This window comes from Rhinolophus sinicus, linkage group LG03 (assembly GCF_036562045.2).
Source record: "Rhinolophus sinicus isolate RSC01 linkage group LG03, ASM3656204v1, whole genome shotgun sequence".
Taxonomy (NCBI): domain Eukaryota; kingdom Metazoa; phylum Chordata; class Mammalia; order Chiroptera; family Rhinolophidae; genus Rhinolophus; species Rhinolophus sinicus.
In genome coordinates, this window is record NC_133753.1 from 79,882,825 (window position 1) to 79,908,523 (window position 25,699).

The 25,699-nt window shown below is 36.3% G+C and overlaps 1 protein-coding gene across 8 annotated transcripts in view; it reads left to right on the forward strand.

Annotated features, from left to right (window-relative positions):
* The window catches only part of AKAP6 (A-kinase anchoring protein 6), a 461,784-nt gene that overhangs the window by 351,988 nt on the left and 84,097 nt on the right, over positions 1–25,699 (forward strand). For all 8 annotated transcript variants that reach the window (XM_019754535.2, XM_019754539.2, XM_074328129.1 and 5 more), the window contains one exon: positions 23,724–23,870. In XM_019754535.2, the coding sequence (XP_019610094.2) occupies positions 23,724–23,870 (147 nt within the window). The remainder of the gene's footprint in view (positions 1–23,723; positions 23,871–25,699) is intronic.

The window sequence follows — 25,699 nt, forward strand, 5'->3', positions numbered from 1 at the left end:
TATGAGGGAGAAAGAGACGGTAATAGGGACAGAAAGATGGAGGAAGAAAGGAAAGGACAATGATATCCATGTCTGAGATAAATGGCACAAAACTACACAAGTAATCACTGTAATTCTATGGTTAGTCTCAAAATGTAGTATTCACTGATGTATTCTTTACTTTGTAGACAATCTCAGTATAACTTTATACATTTGAGGATAATATGTACTATGAAAATAGGGCACCTAAAAATAGAACAATAGATGTAGGTAAACACACACAGCCATTAGGAATTTGTTCTTAAACCATCGTTAGCAGGAGAGTTTACTGACACATTCATTGAAGGATATTAGGTTTGACTTCAGATGAATGTGTGTCTATAAATGTAATCATGAAGTGGGTGTGAAAGTTTTATGAGAGGTTTGGACTTGGGCAGGCTCTTCAATCCAAGACCATCATGGTGAGGGTGGAGGGGTAGAGAGTCTAAAAGACCAACTCATTTGTCTAAAGCTATAGCTACCAAATTCAAAATACGAAAATTAAAAAATAAAATTTCACTGCTACAATGTCAAGAGAAAGCTGAACTTTTGAAACTTTCTCCCACTGTTTCATTAGAAAATGTTTGTACTCTTTACAACTTGAAAAAAATAATTCTCAGAGGTGGTCATTTATACTTTTAACTTAGAGATTAACAGTAAGCTTTAATAATTTTAAGCAATTCAGAAGAGGTTTAAAAATGTACCATTTAAAATTTGAGAAAGGATTGCGATGAATTCACTTCTTGCCACTATTTGTGTCCACCTGACATCCTTTTGGGTTTACTGTCTTCCCGTTGAACTTTCCCCTTCTTCCACAGCTTTCCTCAGCTCCAACATGCTGAGATTTGAAAATATGCATGGAGAACACTCCTCTCTTTATAATTTTTCTCTCTCTTTCCTCACTTTCTTCTTCCCGGTGATGCTAATGACCTGATTCTGTGAATCACAGGTTTCTTATAAGCCATGAACAAAAATCCTTATGTTCATTAAAACTTAAGTATAAACAAATCTCTAGAATTGAGCTAATTGAGTTCTTTTTCTACAACATGGGAATATAGCAAAAGAACTCAAATTTGGCTAGCATTTTATAATCTGTGTTTTGATGATAGTTTGAGGCTCTGTCCATCTAAATTTGAGTTAGACAAAGAAATAAAGTATGGAAACACTGTCAGAAGCCTCTTCTGTTTACAAAAATTTCCAGGGATACTGTGAGTAATGCCAGAAATCTCATGTGACAGCCAGCTCTTGTGGGATTTTTTGAGCTCACCGAGTTCAGGAAATAGTTCCAGAAAGCTGATTGGAGCTCAAAGATTAAAAAAAAAAAAAATTAACTGAAGTGAATAATTATGTTCCCTCTCCATTGTCTACACTGCTACTCAGACCTGTGCCCTACTGGAGCATGGACCTCTCCCCAGGGCTGTGTAATATTTGGCACTTATTAAATACTTTCTGAATTGATCACCTGCTTAATGAGTGTATTCTCCTGAACCATCCAAAGTGAATCTCTTAGAGAATTTTGTACAGTTATTTATTTCCGTGGCAAGTGAGAATTTTACCTAGAGTTTCAGGAGTGCAGGTGACCTAGAAAGAACCTTTATTTCATTTACTCTCTTTCAAGGATTGTTTTTTATCCATTTCAGATAGGACAGAATTTGTCCTCCATTAAAGAGCTTTCCAGAGGGAATTCACAACCTCCCATTAAAATGTTTAACAACTCTCCCTGCCCTGAAAGTCTTCTTATATCTAGTGTAAATCCCTTCTGTTGTTAGGTTTAACTGTCAAATCAGCCAGAATCCATGCTCTGTAATTAAACCTTTTCTGTTTTCTGTACAGTCACATTTCTCAAGCTTTTGCAGTTTTCAAGTTAAAAAAATCTTTTTAAAAATTCTTTATTTCAGTTTTGTCTACACTCCAAGTGAAACCACTTCCATCCTCTTTTATAGGAGAAAATATGCTAATATTGAGAGAGTGCTGGTAAATCTATACATTTGAGGTGCTTTAACAAGCTCCATGGATTTCTCCATCAGATTTTTTTCAACTCTCTTATTAAAAGTTAATAAAATAGTTCATGGATGGTTTGGAAGAGGAATGCGGCCTGTCTGAAATGGTATGACTTACAGTGTATACCTAGGAAAAAAAGAGTTTAAAAGCAAAAAGGAAATGACATAAAAACGGACCCCAAAATCCCTCTTCCCATTTAGGGACAGAGCTGCTTTTCCTCCTGGTGGATGCATAATATATTATTTATGTAAGCGTGAGCATCATGCTTTTGGCTCACATTCCATTTGGAACATATACAGTATGACAGTTTCCTTGGCTTATTGGTGTATGTGTGGCTATCTATTTTTAATACGTTGTTTTTGTCCTTTTCCATGCTTGCTTACATCTGTTGTTATGAAAACGGACATAAAGTTTTTAAACATGAAAGAACGAATGGAGACAGACATGGCTAGAGACCCCATTTCAAGGGAGGAACAGGAGCAGAGTTACCACGGAAGGAAACCAAAAGCTGCCCCTGTAGGATAAATGGGAAGAAGGATGCAATCACAGAGAAAAATGTCACGAGGCTACATAAAGCATTTTTATGTTAGAAGGAGCGTAGTGCATTTTCCACCAAATTATTTAAAATTTTTCAGCTCCAGGTTTCAAACCTATAAAATGGGGTAGCACCCACCTTGAGAGGTTGCTAGGATTCAGTGACTTAATAATATATGGAAGGGGTGCAGCCCTGTGTTTGGTAAATAGTATGTGCTCAATAAATAATACAGAACCCGAGGTTGACAAACTATAACCTGAAGGTCAAATCCAGTCCACAACCTGTTGTTTAAATAAAGTTTTATTGGAACACAGCCAGGAGCATTCATTTATGTATTGTCTATGGCTATATTTATCCTACAATGGAAGAGTAGTTTCAACAGGGCCCAGATGACCCACATGCTTAAACTATTGACCAGCTGGCCCTTCATAGAAAATGTTTGGCAGTCCCTGGTATAAATAATAACTATTATGGCAACATTTTAGGAATACACATTATTCTACAGACTTGAATGATTTTCCAATTCAATTTTATGTCTGTTGTATCACAATAATACCTGTTGACTATCGTTCTTTTGCCGAAGGTTCTCAGGGTTTTTTTTTGTTTTCGTTTTTTTGTAGCAACCCAAAGTCTGCCTGTTTTGCTTGCTTTTCAATGTAGCATAAATGGTTCATTGGTTCATTTCACCACCAGGTGGCCTCCTATACTCTATTGTGCTTGTGGGACCCAAAGGGAAGCAGAAAGTGGATCTAATACGTGTCTTTCAACTTTGGCTGTTATTCTGCTCTTATTAGCACTTCTCTGGTGGCTTGTCTGCTCTGAACTCATTCTGTGAACCTTACATTTTATGTTTGGTCCTGAAACATAAATTCACACTAACCTTTTTAGAAAAGGAATTATAAATCAGAATTAGAAGCAGTTAAAACAGTAAAAACAAAAATATTTAAACACATACACACACACACACACACACACACACATATACACATCAAAGTGGATTTTTAAAAAGAAGCTTGGCTATCACTCTAAGAGCTTTGCCATGACTCAGTCCATCTCATATGTATACTAGCAGGATTAATTGATCTTGAAGCTTCCTCAGGAAAAGACAAAGGCCACTGCCACTCAGATCTCCATATGTTAATTTCTCTTGAAGAGCGTGGATGGACTTCATCTCAGTACCCCAGTTTCTTTATGTTATTTTATTCTCTCAATCCCCTTTTGTGTTTTCTTTGATCTTATTTTAAAGCGTTGCTAAAGACCAGTATTAGAAAAAAAAGATTGGAAAACCATGTGATAAAGCACTAGAGAAGGAGGCTGGGTTCTTCTTCGGCAATGACTCATCCTCTCAGGTTTCATTTTCTTCATCTGTAAAGGGGGGAGGGTGTGGTGGACGAAGTGGCTCTAAGGTCCATTCCAACTTCAACATTCTCTCTTTTGTGAAAAATCAAAGAGTTTTTAAATAATTGATTTTGCCTGCAAGCAGTTTGGCAAAATCAGAATGTTAGGAACTCAATTTCAAAGCCTAAGGAAACAATCTCATGAGTAAATGTAATTTTTTTTGGAAAACTACCATAAAAAGTGTGTAATTTCTAAATACCACATTATTTTTGGTTCATTTCAGGTAGTAGTTATAAATACATATTTTATGAGCCTTCTTAGAGCCATTCTTTTCCATTTTTCTTTTATTCAGGGATAGATAACTATTCAATTGGATTCTCAACAGTGTCTTGCTAAATCTGTCATGGAAGTTCAACTTTCTCTTTGATGTCTTAGTTTCCACACATTTTAATTTTCCTACTTTTTTTCTTTAGGCAGAATTACCAAATGCTCTTCAGATTTCTTTACAGTCTAGAACAGATATATTAATTTCCATTTCCATTGAAAATGGGTCATTTCCTATTAGATGAACAACCTGTTCTTACCTTTTGCTTGCGTTGTGGTATGTACATCACTGCTTTGTATTTGAATGCTCACATTGGATGTCACGGCAAATACAGCTAAAGGCATTTAGCTGTCTATGAGGAAAGTCATAACGGTCTCTGGGGCATTTTGGTAAGGAGCAGGCTCTAGTTATAATTCAAAGTCTACCCCGGGAGACCTAGTGACAGGCAGTCCATTCTAATTCCAAATTCCCTACTGGGGCTCCTTCTCTGGAGAGCTATCGGGTTAAATCCAGAGTCAGATTTGCTTGGGAAAATGTTGATTACAAGATTTTCCTATTTTGCAAACACTATACTAATTACTATCAAATCCAACTAATAATTTATGAAATTTGCATCACTTTCTGTGTGCCTAAGCTCAAAGACATTTCTTATCTTAATTCTCTTTTCTCCCATATATGTTTAAAATTATGAGTGTCCCTATGTCCTAATACATACATTAGGAATTAGTGGCCTAATAATTCCACCTTTACTTTAAAAGTAAGGAAGAGTAAGAGATGATTTTGTCTGGTATTAGTGGCTGAAGAAGAAGCGATAAGCATTGCTAGGTATTACTCTAGGATATGGAGAACAAAACAAAAGGAAAGTTATCCTTTTCCTTAAGTAATTTATAATCCATTCAGAAAAGTAAAACCAAAAAACATGATATAATAGCACATATAGCACATTGTGTGGTAAAACAAAGTAACTGCTGGTCTACTTAGAAAGTGTTCATAGAAGAAATGAGATGTGAACTGGGCCTTGCTGGATAGAAAAGAATGCAACATGGGGAAACAGCCCTCAGAACTGGTAACTGGTTTGACATGCTCGTAGGACTTTACCGAAATCAGGAAAACATACTGGGGGAAGAGGAGAAACCAGTGACAAATCCTAATAGCTTTCATCCATGAGCAACTAAGGCTCAGGGAATTGTACAGCTAGTAAGCAATGCGAGCAAAGTTTAAAAATGGGTAGTCTGATTCTGGGCATATATTTTCATTTAATTTATTTTTATTTCTTTTTTTTGGTCAAACTCCTTGAATCTCTTTGATTCACAGATAAAAATGTTTGGCATGGATCCTTTTCTGTCACCATGTTCATAGAGCTTAATGATTAAATGGTAATGTATGTATAGATTTTGAGAAGTAGTATAGTAACATTACTGGGTAATAGCAACATGTTCCCTCCTCCCTTTATTAAGAGTGTAGAAAAATAGTAGTACTTAATTGATACATTTTCTAAAAGATGCGAAATATATATATATTATTTATATATTTTTATATTATATAATATATAATACTTTATATTATATATATTTTTATTATAGATATTTCTATATATATATTTATATTTAAAAAATATGTACATATATATTTTCCAGTGACTCCACTCAGATGTGACTTATTTTAATCTCTAATGTAGACAATAGTTACAATACCTTATTTCTAAGACAGAAATTAAAAACAAATAGGAAATTTGCAGTCTTACTTGCAAATGGGTAATAGACCAAACAATTTTATTACGAAAGTCAAGTGTTTTAAAGTTGAAAACATTTTCTAAAAAATGGTGCCTTTACATATAGAGATCTGAAATTTTATACAAACACGATCCAATTACTTCTTAAAATACCTGCAGTGGATAAGTGGTGAGTATATCATTGTCCCTGTTTTACATATGGGATGGTGACAGACGTGAAATGACTTCCCTTGGATTGTGTAGCAAGCCACCAATAGAGCAAAAGCAGAAGTAACAGTCAGAGGGAGAGTGGTGCCCAGTGAAGGGGCTCCCTAGTAATGGTGCTTCAGGAAAATCCTCTAAGTCACAAGTTTTAGTACCTATTTATTCTTTAAAGGTTATCTGTCATTATGGCTGTAAGCTACGGTAAATGGCCACATCCTGATTCTTCTGACTCTTTTTGTTCCTCTTAGAGAATGTTTGCAGCCCTTATGCAAAAATTTTAAGTCATCGTTATGATGTTCTTTCATCTGATTATTTCAGGGAAATCATTCACTGAAGACCTTCTTTCTAGTTGTGATTTCCTTCTTCTTCTTCTGCAATACTACTTATTTTTATGTAGTTTTTATTATTTATTTTCTGTAGACTAGATGTCGTTTCCCTTATCTGGTTAAACCTTTGTAATTGCCTTTATTTACTTATCACTTTCTCTCCTTCCATCTATGCATGCCCATCATTTTGTTCTCTAAATCTTCACTCCTTTCTCTACCTTACTTTAACACTCTTGTGATTGCACACACACACACACACACACACACACACACACATACACAGTGCACATACTGTGTTTCTCTTTAATGAAGCTGTTCTAATAAACGTCCTTGAATGTTTATGGCAGGCTCTCTTACACACATAACCATTTAATCACTGAGTTCTGTAAACATGGTGACAGAAAAATGCTCAAAAGTGGTTATCATAACCCAGGTTTGCTCTTCATACTCTCAGTTTATACTAATAAAATTTCACCTGTACCCTAGAGCATCTTTAAACTATGGGCCATCATTCTTCTGAACCACTGGTATAGCTGTCAATGAGAACTCTCCTATCTGCCCTGCTTGCCGCAACCTCATGCTAGTAAACATCTGTGGAGGTTTGGAGGATGAATCTACACCAAGATGAGTCTGGCCATTGAAGCCAACGAGGGTGGGGTTTTTAAGTGTGTTTTGACCACTCCAAAGTCACTTTGAATGGCATTCTTGACCTTATTTACATTTTACTCCCAGGGGCCATCAATTTCCTCAGACTTCCAGACTGATATCTAAAGATATACTTTTTTTAAATTAAAGTTTATTGTGGTGACAATGGTTAGTAAAGTTACATAGATTTCAGGTGTACAGTTCTGTATTACATCATCTATAAATCCCATTGTGTGTTCACCACCCAGAGTCAGTTCTCCTTCCATCACCATATATTTGATCCCCTTTACCCTCATCTCCCACCCCCCACCCCCTTACCCTCTGGTAACCACTAAACTATTGTCTCTGTCTACGAGTTTGTTTCTCATTTGTTTTTCTTGGGGTTTTTTGTTGTTGTTGTTTTGGGTTTATATACCACATATCAGTGAAATCATATGGTTCTCTGCTTTTTAAGAATAACAGCATGGCCTTGCAAACTAAGCTGAAATTTCAACTGAAAATTCTATTTCTGGATTTTACCACTGTCTTACTGATCTTGGGCAGGTCACTTAGCTTCTGTGTATCAATTGTTAAACTGTGAGACATAAGTGATATTACTAATTTTCCCCATGGGCTTGCCATAGGAGAACAGAAAAGAGAACATTTTATTGAAATGACCGTCAAGCTTTCTGAGGAGGGAGCAACAAACAGTGCTTAAAGCTTAAAGCCTGAAACCTCTAGAATTTATTTTCTTAAAATCTTTGTCTGGTAAATATGGACACGTACCCCAAAGGTAAAAAAGAAAACAAGAAAAAAAAAAGAAAGGCTAGAACGGAAAGGTTTTAAAGTCTATAGCAGACTGCTGTTGGAATTGGAAATTGGACCCAGCCTCTTTCATTCTGATCAAATGTTATTGCTATGAGAAAACACTGAACTCACAAAAGGTGTCCTTAAATATTTAAAGAGTTGCTGTCACCTTCCTCTTTTCTTTGATACATTTTATAGAAGCTTTTCTTATGTTAAACATTCCTGGCCATGGGAAACAATTAACTTTGTTCATGGTTTCTATGTAAAAATTGAGAATAATATTTCTGTATAAATGTTTTGACCAAATATGTTTTTCACTGAGTATGAAATTCAAAGATAAATAAGGCAATCACTGCTCATTTCTGTACTAATACTATACCTGGCATATATTTGAATAGCTGATACAGGCTCACCTGGTCTTTCTTTTGAGAAAATTCCAATGAATAAATATTTCCCAGCTACCTTCTATATCTATGCCATAATGCTAAGAGTTGCAGGGGGTAAAGGGTGAACCACACATGGTCCCTGACCTTAAGCACTCCATTCCAGGAGCTTATAATCTAATTCTGAAACCACATCCACCCTCATCTGGTATGAAGGCACCAGAGTACCCTCAAAAAGTGGCCTAAAGTATCAAACACTTTACAGGGATTTGGGCAGTCACCAAGAACAATCCCATAGCATTATGGATCTATTAAGGTTACAGATGTGAGAACCCTTTGAAAAGTTAAAAACACCCTGCAGAGAAAAAGTCATGATGTGAAAGCATAAAGGTATGATGGTATTTCCATTGTGTTTTGGGAGCAGACGACCTTGGAAATGGTTTGATCGGCTCCGTCCTAACACCTATTATCACATGGTGAATTCTGGATATGCTTCTCAATGCCTAAGTCCGCAGTCCTTGAGGAATGTCCATTTGCACTAAACCTGAAAAGGTAGTTTTTGATAATGACAATATGGGAGATAGAGATTTCAGCCTTTACTTAGGCCACTGATTCTCATAGATTTCTTAAGTAACCATGTTGTGCAGCAATATATTATGATAAACTACAATGGCTCCAGTGCTCTACCTCTCATTTTTCTTGTCATCCTCAAAGAGAAAGCAAAATACTCTCTTTGAAGAGATATTACCAACAAAGCTAACGTAAGAAATATATGGTCTCTTCCTTATGAAATTAATTTGGCACTATTTTTGAGGTGCACAACATCTTGGCAAAGGCTTTGGTTTAAAACTCTATGTGATTTGGGAAAAGCACGTTTCAGAATGTTTAATTCAGCGATACAAAAGGCACTAATGAAATATGCATGTATGAATTTTATATCATATTAGTTCCCTCTTTCTTGAAATCTGAATAAAAGCCAAACATCTGGATTACATTTGAAAAGCCTGAATTTCCAATTTTCAGAAAGATTCAATCTATTTTGACATTGCACACTTAGCCTTAACATTTACAGTGTGCTATTAACATTACTTGCAATTGTAAAAAAAAAAAAAAAAAGTCCAGATTTAAACAAACTTGGTGCCTCCTAATGCTAAAAATATATCTATATTTGAAATGGTTGCTGCTGCACAACCATATACATCCATAGTTTAGGCTTCATCAGCATTTCTATTATAAATACTTGCATTGAACAGTCCTATAATTTAGCTAGAGAGATACGGGGTAAACTTTGATATATAAATGCTCCTATGGATGTATATTAAAACAACAAACAGCAGTTCATGTATTGCTTAGTTTAAGAAACCATTCATTGACTCTGTTTTCTGAAGGCCTCAGATATTCAACACACTCCATGGTTGACCAAAAAAGGCATAGCCCTTATCCTTTGAGAGTTTATTCTTCAAATTTATAAGACAAATAACAAGATTTCTATTTTTATAGATAGTTGGGTGTATTTTGACAGCCAGACTAAAGGCAAGTGGATATTTATGGTCATAATTTAGAGAAGTAAATATGGCATTAATGCTTTATAGCATTATCACTGTTTGTTTATTTAAGAAATAGCTGGTCAATCGAATTTTAGGCGGTGAGGCAAGAAGTCCTATGTCTACACCAGAGACCAAGGAAGATAGAGGAATGTGATGTTGTGTTTGAAGTTTGCATAAGAGTAAGCCTTCAGTGGACTTTTGATTTAATATACTTAAGTTTTACTGGATTTCTTGTAGCACATATAAGGCGAATCTCAATCTTTTGTGATGTGGAAAACAACTAAAGTCAGGGATTACCCTTTTCTCTTCATATTATGCTTTATTTTTAAAAGATCCATTAAATTATATAGCATTGCCCAGGTAAACAAAAATAGATGTGTTTGGAGATATTTGTTTAGCTTGAGAGATGGAAAAAAAAGATACTTTTAAACTGGAAACTTTTTTAAAGGAGGAAACCGAGTTTCATTGCATTAATTGCTGCTCCTCGTGCCTTTTTTCCATCCTACATTGCATACTCTAACAGATATTACATAATTGCATAACTATTCTTACTTTGTGCTGACATGACATTACAACAGCCCTGATATGGTGCATCATAATGAAACCGTAATTAGAGTAGTCATGATGTATTATGGCAATGATCCACATCATCACTGAAGTGCATTGGATTGCACAGAAAACCCATTGAGATGTGCAGATTTCGACATAATACAGCACTGCCATGAAGTTTCATAGCATGGAGGAGAAATTGCCATTATGCCACACTCCTGGCAGCAAGGGTTATAACACATTTCTTAGATATCTGTGAAAGAAAGTTCTATGTGTTCTATGTTAATGGAAGAGAATTTTTGAAAATGGCATTTGTGAAGCTTATGTCTTAAAAAAAAAATCTACATGAAGGACCTTGTTGAAATATGGGTCTAACTGGCTTTTGGTGAAGATGGTGGAATAAGTAAATGCTGTGCTCACCACCCCCCACGACCACTCAAAATTACATCTAAACTACAGAACAATCATCACTGAGAACTGCCTGAAATCTAGCTGAACAGAAGTCCTATAACTAAGGACATACAGAAGAAGCCTCTTTGAGACGGGTAGGAGGGGCAGAGATGTGGAATGGGCTGGTCCCACACCCACGTGTGATGGTTAAAAATTGGGACGTCTATCTTTGCAGCAGAGGTCCCTCTTGAAGAGCGAGGAGTCTCAGCCCCACACCGTGCTCCTCAGCCCAGGATTCCAGTGCTGGGAAGAGAAGTCCCCATAACTTCTGGCTGTAAAAACAGACATTGTGGCTGAGTGAGATGGAGTGCTACTGGAGTCCCAGGTGTTCCTCTTAAAGGGCCTGCACATGGACTTACTCATTGATGGACTCACTCACTCTGAGCTCTATATTGAGGCATCAGCTCAAAAGGCATCAGGGACATACAGGGAGGAACTGAATTGTCTGGCTTCAGGACAAGGGCTAGAAGGGCAGCTTTCACCCAGACACAAGTGCTGGCAGAAGACATTGTTCTTTTGTTGAGCCCTCCCCGAACCCAGCATGGGCACCATCTCTTGGTCTTCATCAATGTAGCTAACACTGTTCACCCACCCTGGTAATTCCCTGAGACCCCACTCCAACCACTTAGGGGGCCCACCCAAGGCACTTCCTGTGGCTTTTCCATACAAATGCCCTGTCTTGGTTCATGCTGCAGACTTTTAAAAAATCTCTCAAAGCTTCACAAATGCCAAGCAAGCAGCATCTGGCTTTGGTGTGCCCCCTACCTCTTGCTAAGCAGCCCCAATCCTAGCACTAGCGGCAGCTAGCCTCAGTTTGCAGCTTAGCCTCTCTCAGGTACCTCCTGGTCCAACACAAGTGGTAACCCTCTGCAGATCACTTTATAGCTCATACCAAGTGGCTCCAGGCTGTGCACCTTGGCCTCCCAAGTGGCCCCAGAACCAACACACTTGGTGACCAGCTTCAGACCACACCAGAGTACCATCCAAACACCTCCATAAATGACACACCCAAAGGGCAGACTAGTTAGGCACCAGAACCTCACTAAAGTGAATCCTGCTCCATAGGATCAGCCCCTGCACCACAGCTCCTCCACTGTAGTCACAGCCAGTCCTCACAATCAATCAACCTGAGGGTCAATCCCTCCCACTGATGTAACAACAGCAACCAAGGCTCAATTTCAACATGAAGACACACACAATACACACAAGGGACATACCTGGAGCACCAGGCTCAGGTGACCAGGGAGACTGTGCCACTGGGCCCCATAAGACACCTACTGCATAAGGCCATACTACCAAGACTGGGAGACATAGCAGCTCTTTCTAGTATATAGAAACAAACACAGGGAGGCAGCCAAAATGAGGAGACAAAGAAACATGTCCTGAATGAAAGAACAGAACAAAATTTCAGAAAAAGAACTAAACAAAATGGAGACAAGCAAACTACTAGACACAGAGTTCAAAATGCTAGTTATAAGGATGCTTAGTGATCTCAATGTAAACTTCAACAAAGAGATAGAAACATAAAAGTGAAGATAGAAAACATAAAAAAGAACCAGTCAGAAATATAGAATACAAAAACTGAAATGAAGAATACAGTAGAGGGAACCAACAGTAAATTAGATGAAGCAGAAGATCAAATCAGCGATTTGGAAGATAAGGTAGCAGAAAACACCCAGTCAGAACAGCAAAAAGAAAAAGAATCCAAAAAAAGTGTGGATAATTTAAGAGGTCTCTGGGACAATATCAAGTGTACCAACATTTGCATCATAGGGGTACCTGAAGGAAAAGAGACAAAGCAAGGAATGGAAAACCTTTTTGAAGAAATAATGATGGAAAACTTCCCTAACTTGGCAAAGGAAGTACACATACAAGCCCAGGAAGTCCAGAGAGTCCCAAACAAGATGAACCCAAAGAGGTCCACACCAAGACACATTGTAATTAAGATACCAAAAGTTAAAGGCAAAGAGAGAATCTTAAAGGCAGCAAGGAAAAAGCAGTTATTTACAAGGGAGCTCCCAAAAATCTAACTCAAAAAGACATATGTGTCCATATGTTCATTGCAGCATTATTTACAGTAGCCGGGATATAATTGTCCATCAATAAACGAATGGATAAAGAAGTGTTACATAGATACAATGGAATATTACTCAGTAATAAAAACAATGAAATCTTGCCATGTGCAACATGGATGGACCTAGAGAGTATTATGCTGAGTGAAATTAGTCACATAGAGAAAGACAAATATCGTATGATATCACTTATATGTGGACTCTAAAAAAAACAAACAAAATAAACAAACAACAGAAGCAAACTCATAGATACAGAGAAAATTTTGATGGTTGCCAGATGAGAGGGGCTTGGGGAAATGGGTGAAAAAAGGAAAGAGATTAAGAAGTACAAATTGGTACTTGAAAAAGTGTCATGGGGATATAAAGTATAGCATAGGGTATATAGTCAATAATATTGTAATAATAGTGTATGGTGTCAGACTAGATTTATTGGGGTGATCACTTGTAAGTTGTATAAGTGGCTAATCACTATGTTGTACACCTGACACTAGTATAATATTGTATGTGAACTATAATTGAAAAATAGCATTTTTTAAATAGAGTGTGAACCTAATTGCATAAATCCTATGCAGAAGCAGAATATAGGAATCCTACAAGAAGTAGAAGCTTCTTATAAAATATTGATCAAAAAAGGACCCGAAAGGCTTCATTTAATGAAATACTTCAAATTCAATGAAATACTTCTCTAAAGTAGGACCAAGGGAAGATGATTTGCTACTTTCAGCTAACCGTGGCTTTTCTTTTCATTCTCTGTGTCCTATCTTGAGTTTAGAGTATATAACTTACATTTTATGTGGTTGTTTCTTTGCTGCATTGCTGTTCTAGGTTTCTCTGCATGGGCATCTTACATCTGAGTCTTGTTCCAGCAAGTGATAGCTTCTTTTTAACTTGATGTTTTTCAGCCTTGGCATTTCTCCTACGCATAATAATGTGATTGTTATGGCTGATCTAGTGAATGGGGGCCCAAAGAAGCTCAATTTTCTAAAAGAGAGAGGAACTTTAGACCTTATTTTCTAGGCCAATCCTTATTCAGTGCCTCATTAATTTATAAAATATCCCCACCAGGTAGACTTGTGGTCTCTGCCTAAGTACTGCCGATCAATGGGAACTCACTGTTGCCCAAGCTACAGTCCTACATTCAGCCTCTGATCCTAAGCCTGACCTCTGAGGTCAGATGAAACAGATTAATATTTTCAATGTAAAAGTCCCCTACACATTTAAAGTCTGCTAACATATCCTTACCTCTCTTCTTTCGTCTTCAACTGTTCTTTACCCCTGGGCTGAATATCTCCAGCTTCTTCAACAACTTGCTTCTTGGAGAAGTAGTGAATCTTCTCCCGTCCTTGAAAGCTGTCCTTTGGGTATTTGATATGTTGTCTAGGTCCCTCTTGGAAAATGGAACCCAACCAGAACCAGAACTGCAGGTTTGGGGCTAGTAAACCACAGTTAAACTGATCTACCTGTTACCTTTCTTAGTTGATACCCTGTGTTTGTCCCAGTCCAGCCCCAAATCATAATTTTTGTTTGTTTGTGTTTTACATTTACATTTGCCTTTTACTGTCTATTGACTCACTGAACCTAAAGACAATTGAAGCCTAGCTCTACCTCCATTTATTATGCAGTTTTTGTATTTTTATTTTTTTGGTGGAGGACAGGTATGTTTAACTCTCTGGCTTAACATTTGTCCTATGTCCTTCTTAGATTGAATCTATTATGTCGGCATGTTGTATGCCATTTAGAGTCTAATATCATCTGAAACAGACATTGTGAAGTAGTTGCCTACTTCAGATCCAACTCAGAGACATAGATTGGCCTGCACAGTGTTAAAAGTTTTAATTCAACATATACAAATTAAGAGATTTCACATAAAAATATGTATTCCTGTCTTCTCTTAAAAAGAGAATGTATCTGGTCATACACAAGCCGTATTCCCATGGGAAACAGTTGGTAGTGGTTGCCCCTTTTAGATGGAACTTATGATTTCCTGTCCTCCACTACTACTACTAGTCTTATTTCCTGTACTACTTCTTACTTCCTCTTCACTAGGGTCAGTTGTGGGTAATCATCATATTTACGTTGTTGTTGTTTTTTTCTTTTAGTAGAGAAAATAGTTCTCTTTTTTCCATGACACTAGCAATAGTTGGAAGATGAAAGCAAGAAGAGGATTTATCTATGTTCAACTCAACTCCTTTACATTAGCTGCCAGGTAGTGGGAAGCTGGCTAGTACTGGCTTATGCAATCTGATTGTTAACATTCAGGAATTTTGCCAGTGGTAGCAACCATTGGTAGCTTGGAATCTTGCTCGCTTGGAATCTGCCATAGCGAGAGTATTTACACCAGGGAAATCAGCAAACACTACAAATCAGGGTTCATACTATCCCCTAGCCAGGTTACTAGTACACTACTACGAATAGGTATTTAAGTTTATGATCTCTGAGCTAAAATATTGATTATTCTTTATTGATCAGTGAGTTTACTATAATCTGGCAATCTGATCATCATGCCACACACATATTTTACTTCCACATGTCATTAATAAAAATATTGAATAAGACTAGACTGAAAAAGAGCCCTTGGCATAAGATAGTCATTAAGCAGTGATCTTTACATGTGGTTGTTCAACAGGTTCTCAACAAAACTCCCATACTTCCATGCTTCCAAATGATTGCAACTCACTTTTTGGCTTATGAAAATCTAGCAGGAGCACATATACCTGATCCAGAAATTCACATCCTTACTGTAGGGATTTAAGTCATTAGATTTTAGGTGTATGTTTTTAGCAATTTAATTATGTTTAAAATCTGGTTAGTAGTATAGTAAATAACTGGTATTGCTATGAAATTGCACTGAGCAGGTAATAGGATTGAATTTCTACACAAGTTGACACTCAATTAAAATTTCCATATGTCCAATGAGTGAGCCAGTTCTTAGCCGGGGAGCTAGAACAAATGCCTTCCTCCTAAGCGGATCACTTCAAAACAGGCAAAATTTGTAATAAAGTCAAATCAAGACTCCATGCATCAACTAAAACATGAGTTTGGCTTACAAATACAGATCAAAAGCAAGAAACAGACTAGGGAGCACCCACGATATTTCCTCCTTAAATTCCTCTATTTTTTATTGACACTGGAGGAAAAATAACACATTAAAACCTCCTTACTGAATTACTGTCCTAAACCCATAGATCCATGGAGCTTGTTCAGCTAAAAGCCACAACAGACTTTGTAATGCAATGATGTAATCTTGGCTTTGTGTCATTTATATTCAACCTAAAAAAAACAATTTTCCTGAATAGACAGGCTGACAACAATATTGTTCCGTGTGGGTTTTTATTTGGATTCTTTCCAAATGGTTCACATGCCTTCACAGTAACACATCATGCCTGCTTACATTTTTTTTTTGCCTGAATTCCAAAGTTTTCCCTTTTTACCAGCTCTCTGTTTTTCTTTTAAGGTCTCAGTTATGTTTGTAAAACTAACCAGCTTCACCACAAAATTAGGATGTATCTTGCAGAGTGCATTCATTTTACTTTTTGCATATTTTTCCCGAGGTCATGTCAAGGTTAGTTTGAATTCCATCCTACATTAAGACTTCTTTCACAGCTATTTAGCTCGGCAGCCTACTCCCCGCTGGGGTCTGCCCCTTGGGCACGTCAAAGCTTCAGACCTGACAAATCACACACAGATGAAGCTGTACAGTTTTTTAAACAGTTTCATCAGTAACTTTTTTTTTTTCCGTTTTTACTATCCTCCTTCATATTGAAATTTCTTTTTTCCTCTGAATTACCATTTCAGGAATGTTGATTTCTATTTGAGACAGTTTGTTTTTACATCAGAGTTGCAAACTAGCAATATTATTTATTTTAAAGTAAGTCATCCTAATAGCTTTCTAGTCACCAAGATTACAGACCAAGAGACCTACAAGACCATTTCTGATGAGTATAACTGTAATTCCATTGTTAAAATCTATTTGTAGTAGGAAGCTTGGTGTTGGAAAGTTAGTATATCAAAGTCTACCAGAATCAAAAAATGCCAACCATAAAAATGCATCGAGTTTATAACATATTGTATGTTGAGCCTGAAAATGTTTCTCAAATGGTTTAGAATATGCTCTTATCAGTATTTTAGCAAATTGTGAAACTAATGATGCAACTCGTTTCCTGTTTAATTGATGAAGTTAAAATGCTTCGTTGCTAATGAGTGTATTAGCAAACAATGTCCCCTTTTCAGGCTTAAATAGATCAGGATTTTTTTTTTTTTGGAAAGCAACTTACTGTCCTTATTTTTATATAATGAAAAATATTGACTGCCACAAAATTGCTAGATCAACTGAAGAAATGGTGTAATTATTGCTGTATAGTCATTTTGACAGTGTCAAACGACCAGATTACAGTTTTTCGTTTTCACGCTAGAAAATTGTTATTTTGTTTTCCAAGCATAGTCTTTTCATTCCATTTTCATTCAGGACAAACAACACCTGAAGATCTTAATCGCAGACTAAGCATAAACCTTAGAAGTGAGGGGGAAAATATTTGAATGGTTCTCCTGTCCTCAGTTCTCTTTTACAGTTAGTTCAGTATGAAAGTACCCAGCAAAGACTTCTATAAAAGGTTGCTTGGTTGAAACTAATTAAAGACAGGTCTACATAGAAAAAGAAAAGAAAAGGGGATCAAAGGAATTACATTAGGTGTCAGGATGCTGTAGGGCGACTTTATTTAGATTTTTGTAATTCTAATCCAGGAAAACACTAAATTCTGAAAATGTCCTGTTGTGCCCTAATTCCATATTTGCATTACTTTTGCAAGAAGATACATGTCAACAGGCAAACATCTTGAAGAAATCATTTCGGCATTGGCGTATTAACACATTATGGTGAAAAGAGAGGCTTGTGCTTTTCACGTACTGCATTGCAGTCTTCAATTAATGTGAAAGCACTACAATGCTTATGCAACTTCTCTTGCCTAGTGGTGCACCATTTATCATTGCAGTTTTACATTGACCTTGACACCCACTTCATTAGAATAAAGATTGTCTACCATTTAGGTTACATTGTTCCTCTGCACAGAGACCCCATGCAAATTTCTGTTCAGATAGAAGAGCTGCGAGGCTGTCAGAGGTCATCTGCATTAAATGATTGCAGCTATTTTCCAACTGCTTCTTTTCATTCTACTCAATTCAGGCTAGGAGGATCAATCAAGTCCTCGGCCTGAAACAGTGGGACTGCTGGGAATATAACTGTTTTGGGTAGTAGTGGGTATGCTCTAAACAGTATTAAATATTTAATATAAACTCATTAAAGGCCATGCCAAGACTTCAGAATGATATCAAATTTATAGAAAAATCTGAGGGACGAGAGAAGCTTTTTAAAAATAAATAGAAGAACAATAATCAATTTTAGAATTCTAAAGAGTTAGCTTTAGGTTGGTGCAAAAGTAATTGCGGTTGAAAAGGTTAAAAATAATGGCAAAAACCGCAATTACTTTTGCACCAACCTAATAATAATTACAGTCGTTTTTAAACTTAGTCAATCTTTCCGAGAGGAGACTTTTCTTACCCTGGACTTAGGTAGAGAAGGGATGAAACAGGCAGGTTTGGTGTTCTTACGCAGTATTTTATATGAAATTGGCATGAAAAGTTTTCAGTTATTGGTGTTTTTACTTTTGTTCCATAATAATGAATTCTGTTCTGGGTATTTATTTAAAAAGGCTTAGGTATTTGTTATGTAAAAGAAATGATTGGAGAAATAAGTTGCCAGGTTTCCTACTTAAGTTTTCTGAGTGATATAATTGGAATTAAATTATTAATGGGAGATACTTTAAAAAAGATTGTTTTATGATCTTCTATTAGGGAATTTGCAATTCATTTTAATATTTGTAGTTTGATTTATATTAAAGATAATGCAATCTATGTCCAATTAACAATACATGGCCAATGTAATGTGATTTCCAGATCATGCAAATGGAATAAGCTAGAAGAGGGGGGGAAACTCAATTCTTAACCTCAGATGTAATTTGCTGTGCGAGTTCTGGCAATTTTAAATGACATTGCACTTTTTAATTTTTTTTCCAAAGGCTCAGCAGCAAATTTATCCCAATCAAGAAAGCCTATTATTAATTTACAAGGACAATTGTAGGAGTCTTTATAATTTCTCTGTGCAATTATTCACCATAAATTGCTAAATGGTAAAATACAAGGAGTTGGCGAGAAATAACGACTGTTATTTGTCTTGGGCTTGAACCCACTTCCTCAGTCTTGAACACCTTTTCCTAAGTGTTGGTGATATTAGCTCCATGTGAAACATCACATGCATTGTGAGCTGCCGGACGCTGGGGTTCTGAAAAAGGGGGGCAGCACAAGAGCTGCTGCAGAGGCGACACTGGCCTCTAGCAGATTCCTGCACTCGGCTTGCACAGCTGAGCTGTGGACCCTGGACTTTCATACAAAAAGACTCTTTGTTCACCATTGAATGGCATTAGGCATGGACTTGCTGAGGGGCCACCATGAAGCCTCACATGAGGAGGGCAAACACTAGCCAGAAAACACAATATCAGAGTCACAGACAGACACATCCCTGCATTTTCGTGCAAAATGCATATGTACACGTAATTGTGCCAGTAGTTTGGTGTTTTGTTGTGTTCCTCTAGCATATGCTTTCTGGTTGATAGACTAATTTTTTTTTTTCTCCGTGTGTTTTCTCTGTCCGTCTGCCTGTCTATCTATCTGTTGTGTGTTTATAGGAAAGTGGATTATGCTAAATATATAGGTATTTGTGGTATTACTTTGCACTGGGAGAGATATTCAAATATCTTTATTATTATATCTGTCATTCTAATAACTAGATCGTTTTCCTTGCTTTAACTCTTCCTAATGTAAAGTCACATAAAGCCCAGTTAAAATATGATGTAAGATGTAACTACTCAAACCTTGAAGACCCAGAATCTGACAGCCCTATTCTAATAATTGAGAAAATGCTTTGGTTTAATTCTTATGTTTCTCGTAGCCAAAACTCCACTCTCCGCTCAGCAATGTCTGGTGTCCTTTCAGCATAACCAACAGAAGCACCATACAAAAGTCTTACAATGGATGTCTTAATCTCTCTGTGTGCTTTTAGAGCATTATTTTGAATTCCATCATGCTGCCTTTTTTCTTTCCTCTTCTGAAGTTTTATTACAACAGCAGAATTCCCAGGGAGCTTTGGGGGCAAGGTTCACATAATATAGCCCTGAAGTTTTGCTTAGGTGGAATCCATCCCCCAATCCTGGCCATCTTTTGATGATCTTTCTATTTCAAAAAGATTCACTGGGTAGAGTCTTACAGCATTAGCTGTATGTAGTTTATTTTTTTTATTTTTTTTTTTATTTACTAGACAGTGAGCATCTACAGCGCTTTCATGATGCTTTCTTTCTCTGACCTCACAGTGACAAGGCATCTTGTTCTTTAACATTGAGGGAGGCAGAAAAATGCTTGAGTTGCTCAATGTGTGCCTTCTATACCAGTTTCAAAATGGCTTATTCTTCTGGTTTCCATGGTGACAATTAACACTGTTTCAAGGCATTGTTCCAGTCTCCATTTGGGCAGAATTTTCGGTGTGATTTTTAACAAAAAAAAAAAAAAAAAGGTTTGAGGAGGGGAAAAAAGCCTTTAGCATAACTGTCAAAAAAAGTTATCTCAATCAAGTTTTCCTGCATTTCTAATTTTATTTACTTCAGAAATCCTTGTTTTTGCTGGCTTTGTGTTATAATTCAGTTTTAGCATTTGTGCTTTTAAAAAATAAAACCTAAATGAGAACTTTCTAAAACTTTATTTCATTCTTGGTTAAAACTGGGCTAATGTTTGTGGTTATTTTTAACTCTGTTTTAAAATTTTCTTTATATATCTCTATATACACCCAGGAGCGGCATTTAGAATAGGAGTGGCCTGTGTCTTTAATTTAGACCATTTGTGTATCTATTAGGAGGCTTCATGAGTCAAAATTGAATTGGCCAAGCAAATATACTTAATAATGTAAATATGCCCTTTCAATAGAGTATATTTTATTTTTGACTAGACAGAGAAGTCCACCGCAGGTTCTGTGTGGAAATTAAATACTGGATGCTTATTTACCTTAGTACCCAAGAAAAGCCATCTAACTTTAACTTTGCTAATCTCATCTTTGGCTATTGAAGCGTAGTCTATATCAAAACATCCCCAGACTACAGGACACAATGGGGCAGCCTCTGCTCACTTACTGCTGTGGGTGGAATGAATATGAAGATTAAATTATCTTCTCACCATGGGATAACGTAGCCCGACTTGATAGGATGGCCAAGAACGGATAGAGCTGCCAGTTGATTCTCCCTGTCTAATGCTTCTGAAAAGATGTTGGAGAGAGAAGAGCAAAAACATACAAGCATCGAAAAAATATAACTCTTAGGACATTATTACATATGCAGCTTGAGGCCCTAAATCATATCTGACTCAACCTTCAGAGTGCTTCAAAAATTAAAATAAATACTTTCACCTTAAATTACATGACGTTCTAGTGCCTTTCTCTCACATACCGCTACATCTAACAATTAGCTGGATTCTCTTAGCTTTTATGGTTTGAAGGCATTGTCCATCAATCACATCTTTCATCAAGCTGTTTATACAGTGGGTTACATGGTGACAAAGACAGAGAGCATACATAAGACAAGCTTTTTAAAAATATAATAACCTTTTATAGTAGCTGTTGCAGTGACTACTTGTACCACATTTCACAGAGAAAATTATTTTATGTCTAAAATTAAATTTGTTTTCCATATTTTTATTACCACAAGACTCTCATGTTATGGGACACACCTAAGCTGTTCTCTTTCTTGATTGATCTGCTGTGTAGGAGCCATTCAAAATTGAGGTAAAGAAGGGGGATGAGCTTGTCGCAAGTGAAAGTGATAACTGGTCCAGGCTGCTCCCAGGTGGCACGGGAGGGGGACTCCCTCTGTCAATTAGTGCACATAGCACAAGCCAGAAACTTAAATAGGATTCTTCTGCCTGCCTGAAATGCTGGTTCCCCCAATATTATTGCAAAGAAGTCTTACCAAATTAATTACGTAAGTCTTTGTCAGCAGTATTAGCTTTAGGTGGGTATCTGATTACATAAAGCAGATTGCTCTCTCCTCCAATCATCACTCTGAGAAATAAAATACTGTGTAGGCTTCTAGAATACTTGTTGAGTTTTGAGTCCAAAAAACTCCATTGGACAGTATGTTTTTCAATCTTGAAGTAACGTGTTCCTGGTAATTGCCTACCATTAGAAAGCACAATCAGAATTTCCCATGTATCACAGGCCAAATTCTGAAAGAGCTCTAAAGCAACCCTTAATTTTTTTCATTATGCATATTCATGTAATTTTGGATACTCTGACACCCTGATCAGCATTAATTAATACTATGAAATGCTTTAAATCACCTTATTTAAAACATTTTGTTCTGTGATCCACAAATGACTAACATTTGGAGGAGTTTACATAATACAAATGATGTGCATGTTTAGTGTAAATGAAAGATTAAAATATGAAACTAAAAGTATGCAAACATATGCACGCAAATGCTGCAGATCTATTAACCAAAACAGGGATTTCACACCTTCTTTTTCTTTAAGCTGCTTCCAATTGTATTTAATTTGGGATCTTATGTAATACATGCTTTCAAGGTGAATAAAATCATCCAAGTGCTTGGGCACGTTTTGAACTTGCTGATTTGCTACTTTGCTCATACAAAAGCTTTTCTTATTAGATCTGATAAAGTGCTCATCTTAGCTCACTTGGGGCAATGGAGCAGTACTATCAAGGACCTCAGGAACCTAACTTTTATGTTTCGATGAAAGAAGTTTTGGGATGGCTGCTATATTTTGGAAATGTGCTAAAATTGTAAATATGTTTAATTTTTTAACCAGAATCTAGTTTTCTCCTTAGAGATGTTTTTATGTGTACTTTTAAAAATCACAGCCATAGTCATGCATATCTGTCCATAATATAGGACTTTCTATATCCAAATAGGGTTATTTGAAGAGACTCACCATAGTAACTGTCATATTAAGTAGCACTTACATAATCTCTACCATCTTTTAGGAGAGAATCACTTGGCAGTTTGTTAGAATACAATGTATATTGGGGGAGAGGGTTCTGTAGTCAGTTGTGATGTTTGGGAACATTTTACAATAATCAATGAGGAAACATAGACTTTTAACCATTCCAGAAGCACTGGTTTTCTTTTTCCTCTCTGTATGTACTTTTTCTTCAAGCCCAGAGTTTTTAAGTACAAGAAAAATGAAAAACAAAACAAAACAAAAAAAATCTTAACCGAGAAGTCAGAGACCTTCTAGGAAAAGGAAGAAGTCACACAATCTCTAGGGATCATTTTATTTGTACCACTCTGAGACTGATCCTTTGGGGACAAAGATGAGAAATGGGCAGCACTCTGGAGCCAAATGTTGGCCAAAATTAACTGAAGTATTAAATCACCCTAGACCGGGAATTTTCCTATTTGGAATATTTTAAATTAAAGATCAAATGTGTATGTAAACTTTAGTTTATAAAGATGTAAATCTTAGTCAACTAAATGAACATCCAACTAAAAACCATAGATGTTCGTGTATGTGTGGGTAATACATATTTTTAACTGTTTTTGGCAATATTCCTCCACTACTTAAGTTAATTAGGTTTAGTCTCCCCATAAATATTATTGGAAACAAAAACTTTTAACACTCATGAGCATCACTAACCCTGTGCTCAAAGATTTTCTAAGAAGACCTATCTCCCTAATGATACTTCCTTCTTTCTTCTCGTTTTAGCGATACAGTGTGGAAATGTCCATCAGGGACCTGAAAAAGACAGAGCTGCTTAGCAAGGTTGAAGCTTTGAAGAAAGGTGGCGTTTTACTACCAAATGATCTCCTTGAAAAAGTGGATTCAATTAATGAAAAATGGGAACTGCTTGGGGTATTTGCATTTTTATTACTGTTTGTAGGTTATGTGTACACTTTTTGTGTAGTGAAGTACTCTATCTGTCTGATTTCTAATTTGAGGCACAAATATCTCTCTCTTTCAATTCACTACCTACATTTCCAACAAGCTACTCGTGCTATTATGGGGAAAAAACATAGCTTTTCCTATTCTGCTGATTTTTTCTTTCTTTCTTTTTTTTTTTTACTCTGAGCTTGTCTCCTTTCAGATTTTAATAATTTTGGTTCTTTAATACATAAAAAAGTAAGTAAAATATGCCATGTATTATGGGTATGCACCAAGTCAACTATAATACGGTATATCTGATATACACTGACTGTCATGCTTGAATGGATGTTAATAGAATTTATTCTGAAGGTACATGTTAGAGACATCCACTGTTTAACTATTTACTGTACCCTTCAGATGAAAAGTGGAGTTGTCACTATTGCTTTCAAGTCACACTAAAGCCACCAAAACAAAGATGCAAATTGGATCTGAATCTGAATTGCAGAATTAAATCGGCCTCTGTTTTGTGCCTCAATTTCCAGCTCACTTTTAACAAAAGCAAAAAAAAAAAAAAAAAAAGTTTCATGTAATTCATTTCACGCAATGATGGGCTGGGTCTCAGCCAAAGACTGAGATGCAAGAATCTGGCAAAAAGGCAATATAGCGATTCTGTTACCCAGAGACCAGGATGGCACTGTGCACGAGACAGTACTGTCTTTTTGTTGGAAGACAGCTGAGAGAGAGAGAGGTTAAACTGTATTTTTTCATCAGCTTCTCTCCTAAATTGCCTTCACTTCAAATCAAGGGTAAGCTAAACTTGTCAATTACTTAAATGATTAATTATAACAGCTAAGTATGGGTGGTGTCAGTTTTGGAGCCTAATTTTGCATGCCTTCCATTTCCTGACTTTTTTTTTTTTAATTTTTTAAAGAAATAATACTCCAAAAATATTTTGAATAAAAAGCTCTCCATGTACCTTGGTGACTTGGAGGAGTGCCAATGTTCAGTTTCTGCCATGCTTAATCTAGGTGATTAAAAAACTGCATGTTTAAATCCTTGCTTTCTCATCTAAATTCACTACACTCTGCAGTTGTAGAAAGTAACTTAAAACGGTAAAAGTTGTTACTCTGACCTATTGTTACATTATTTTTTAATAGTAATTAATGGCTTTCACATTATAATATAGTGATTTAAGCCAGAACCCACTAAATTGTACAGAATTCGTTGATCTCCTACAGTAGAAATGTGGCTAGTGTGACATTTTAAAAGGTTGTTTACTAAATGAGAGCAACTCTATATGCTTATGGATAAAGCTATAGTCTGTTTACATAGAAATAGGACTGTATCTATTTCTAATTTGATAAATAACACTAATCTTTTTTAAAAATTGTTTCAAGTATTGCTTTGTCAACAAAAAATTTTAAATCAACATAATATTAAAGAAAGCTACAGAATATTTAGTTATCCTTTATGAGTCAGCTATCTTAAAAATGGTTGTCATTTTGACAAAAAACATTATTTGAATACAATATGCAGAGCTTTGTAATGATTTAGGGGGAAGGAAGGATGGAGGGAAGATTTTAACAAAACCTGTGCTACCCCAACACCACCAGCCATACTGCTTTAATTGGCATGATTACATTTTAATTGGCATGAAAAAAATTTAAGGACAAGGATTTTAACTTCTAACAATAGTAAAAGAGAGGGATATGGTTTTTAATATTACTTTCATCTAAGGTGAACAGTGTGGAATGGAAATACATTAGAATGAAATGTCAGTGGTGCGTACAGTTTAATCTGTGAAATTTTGTCCCCTG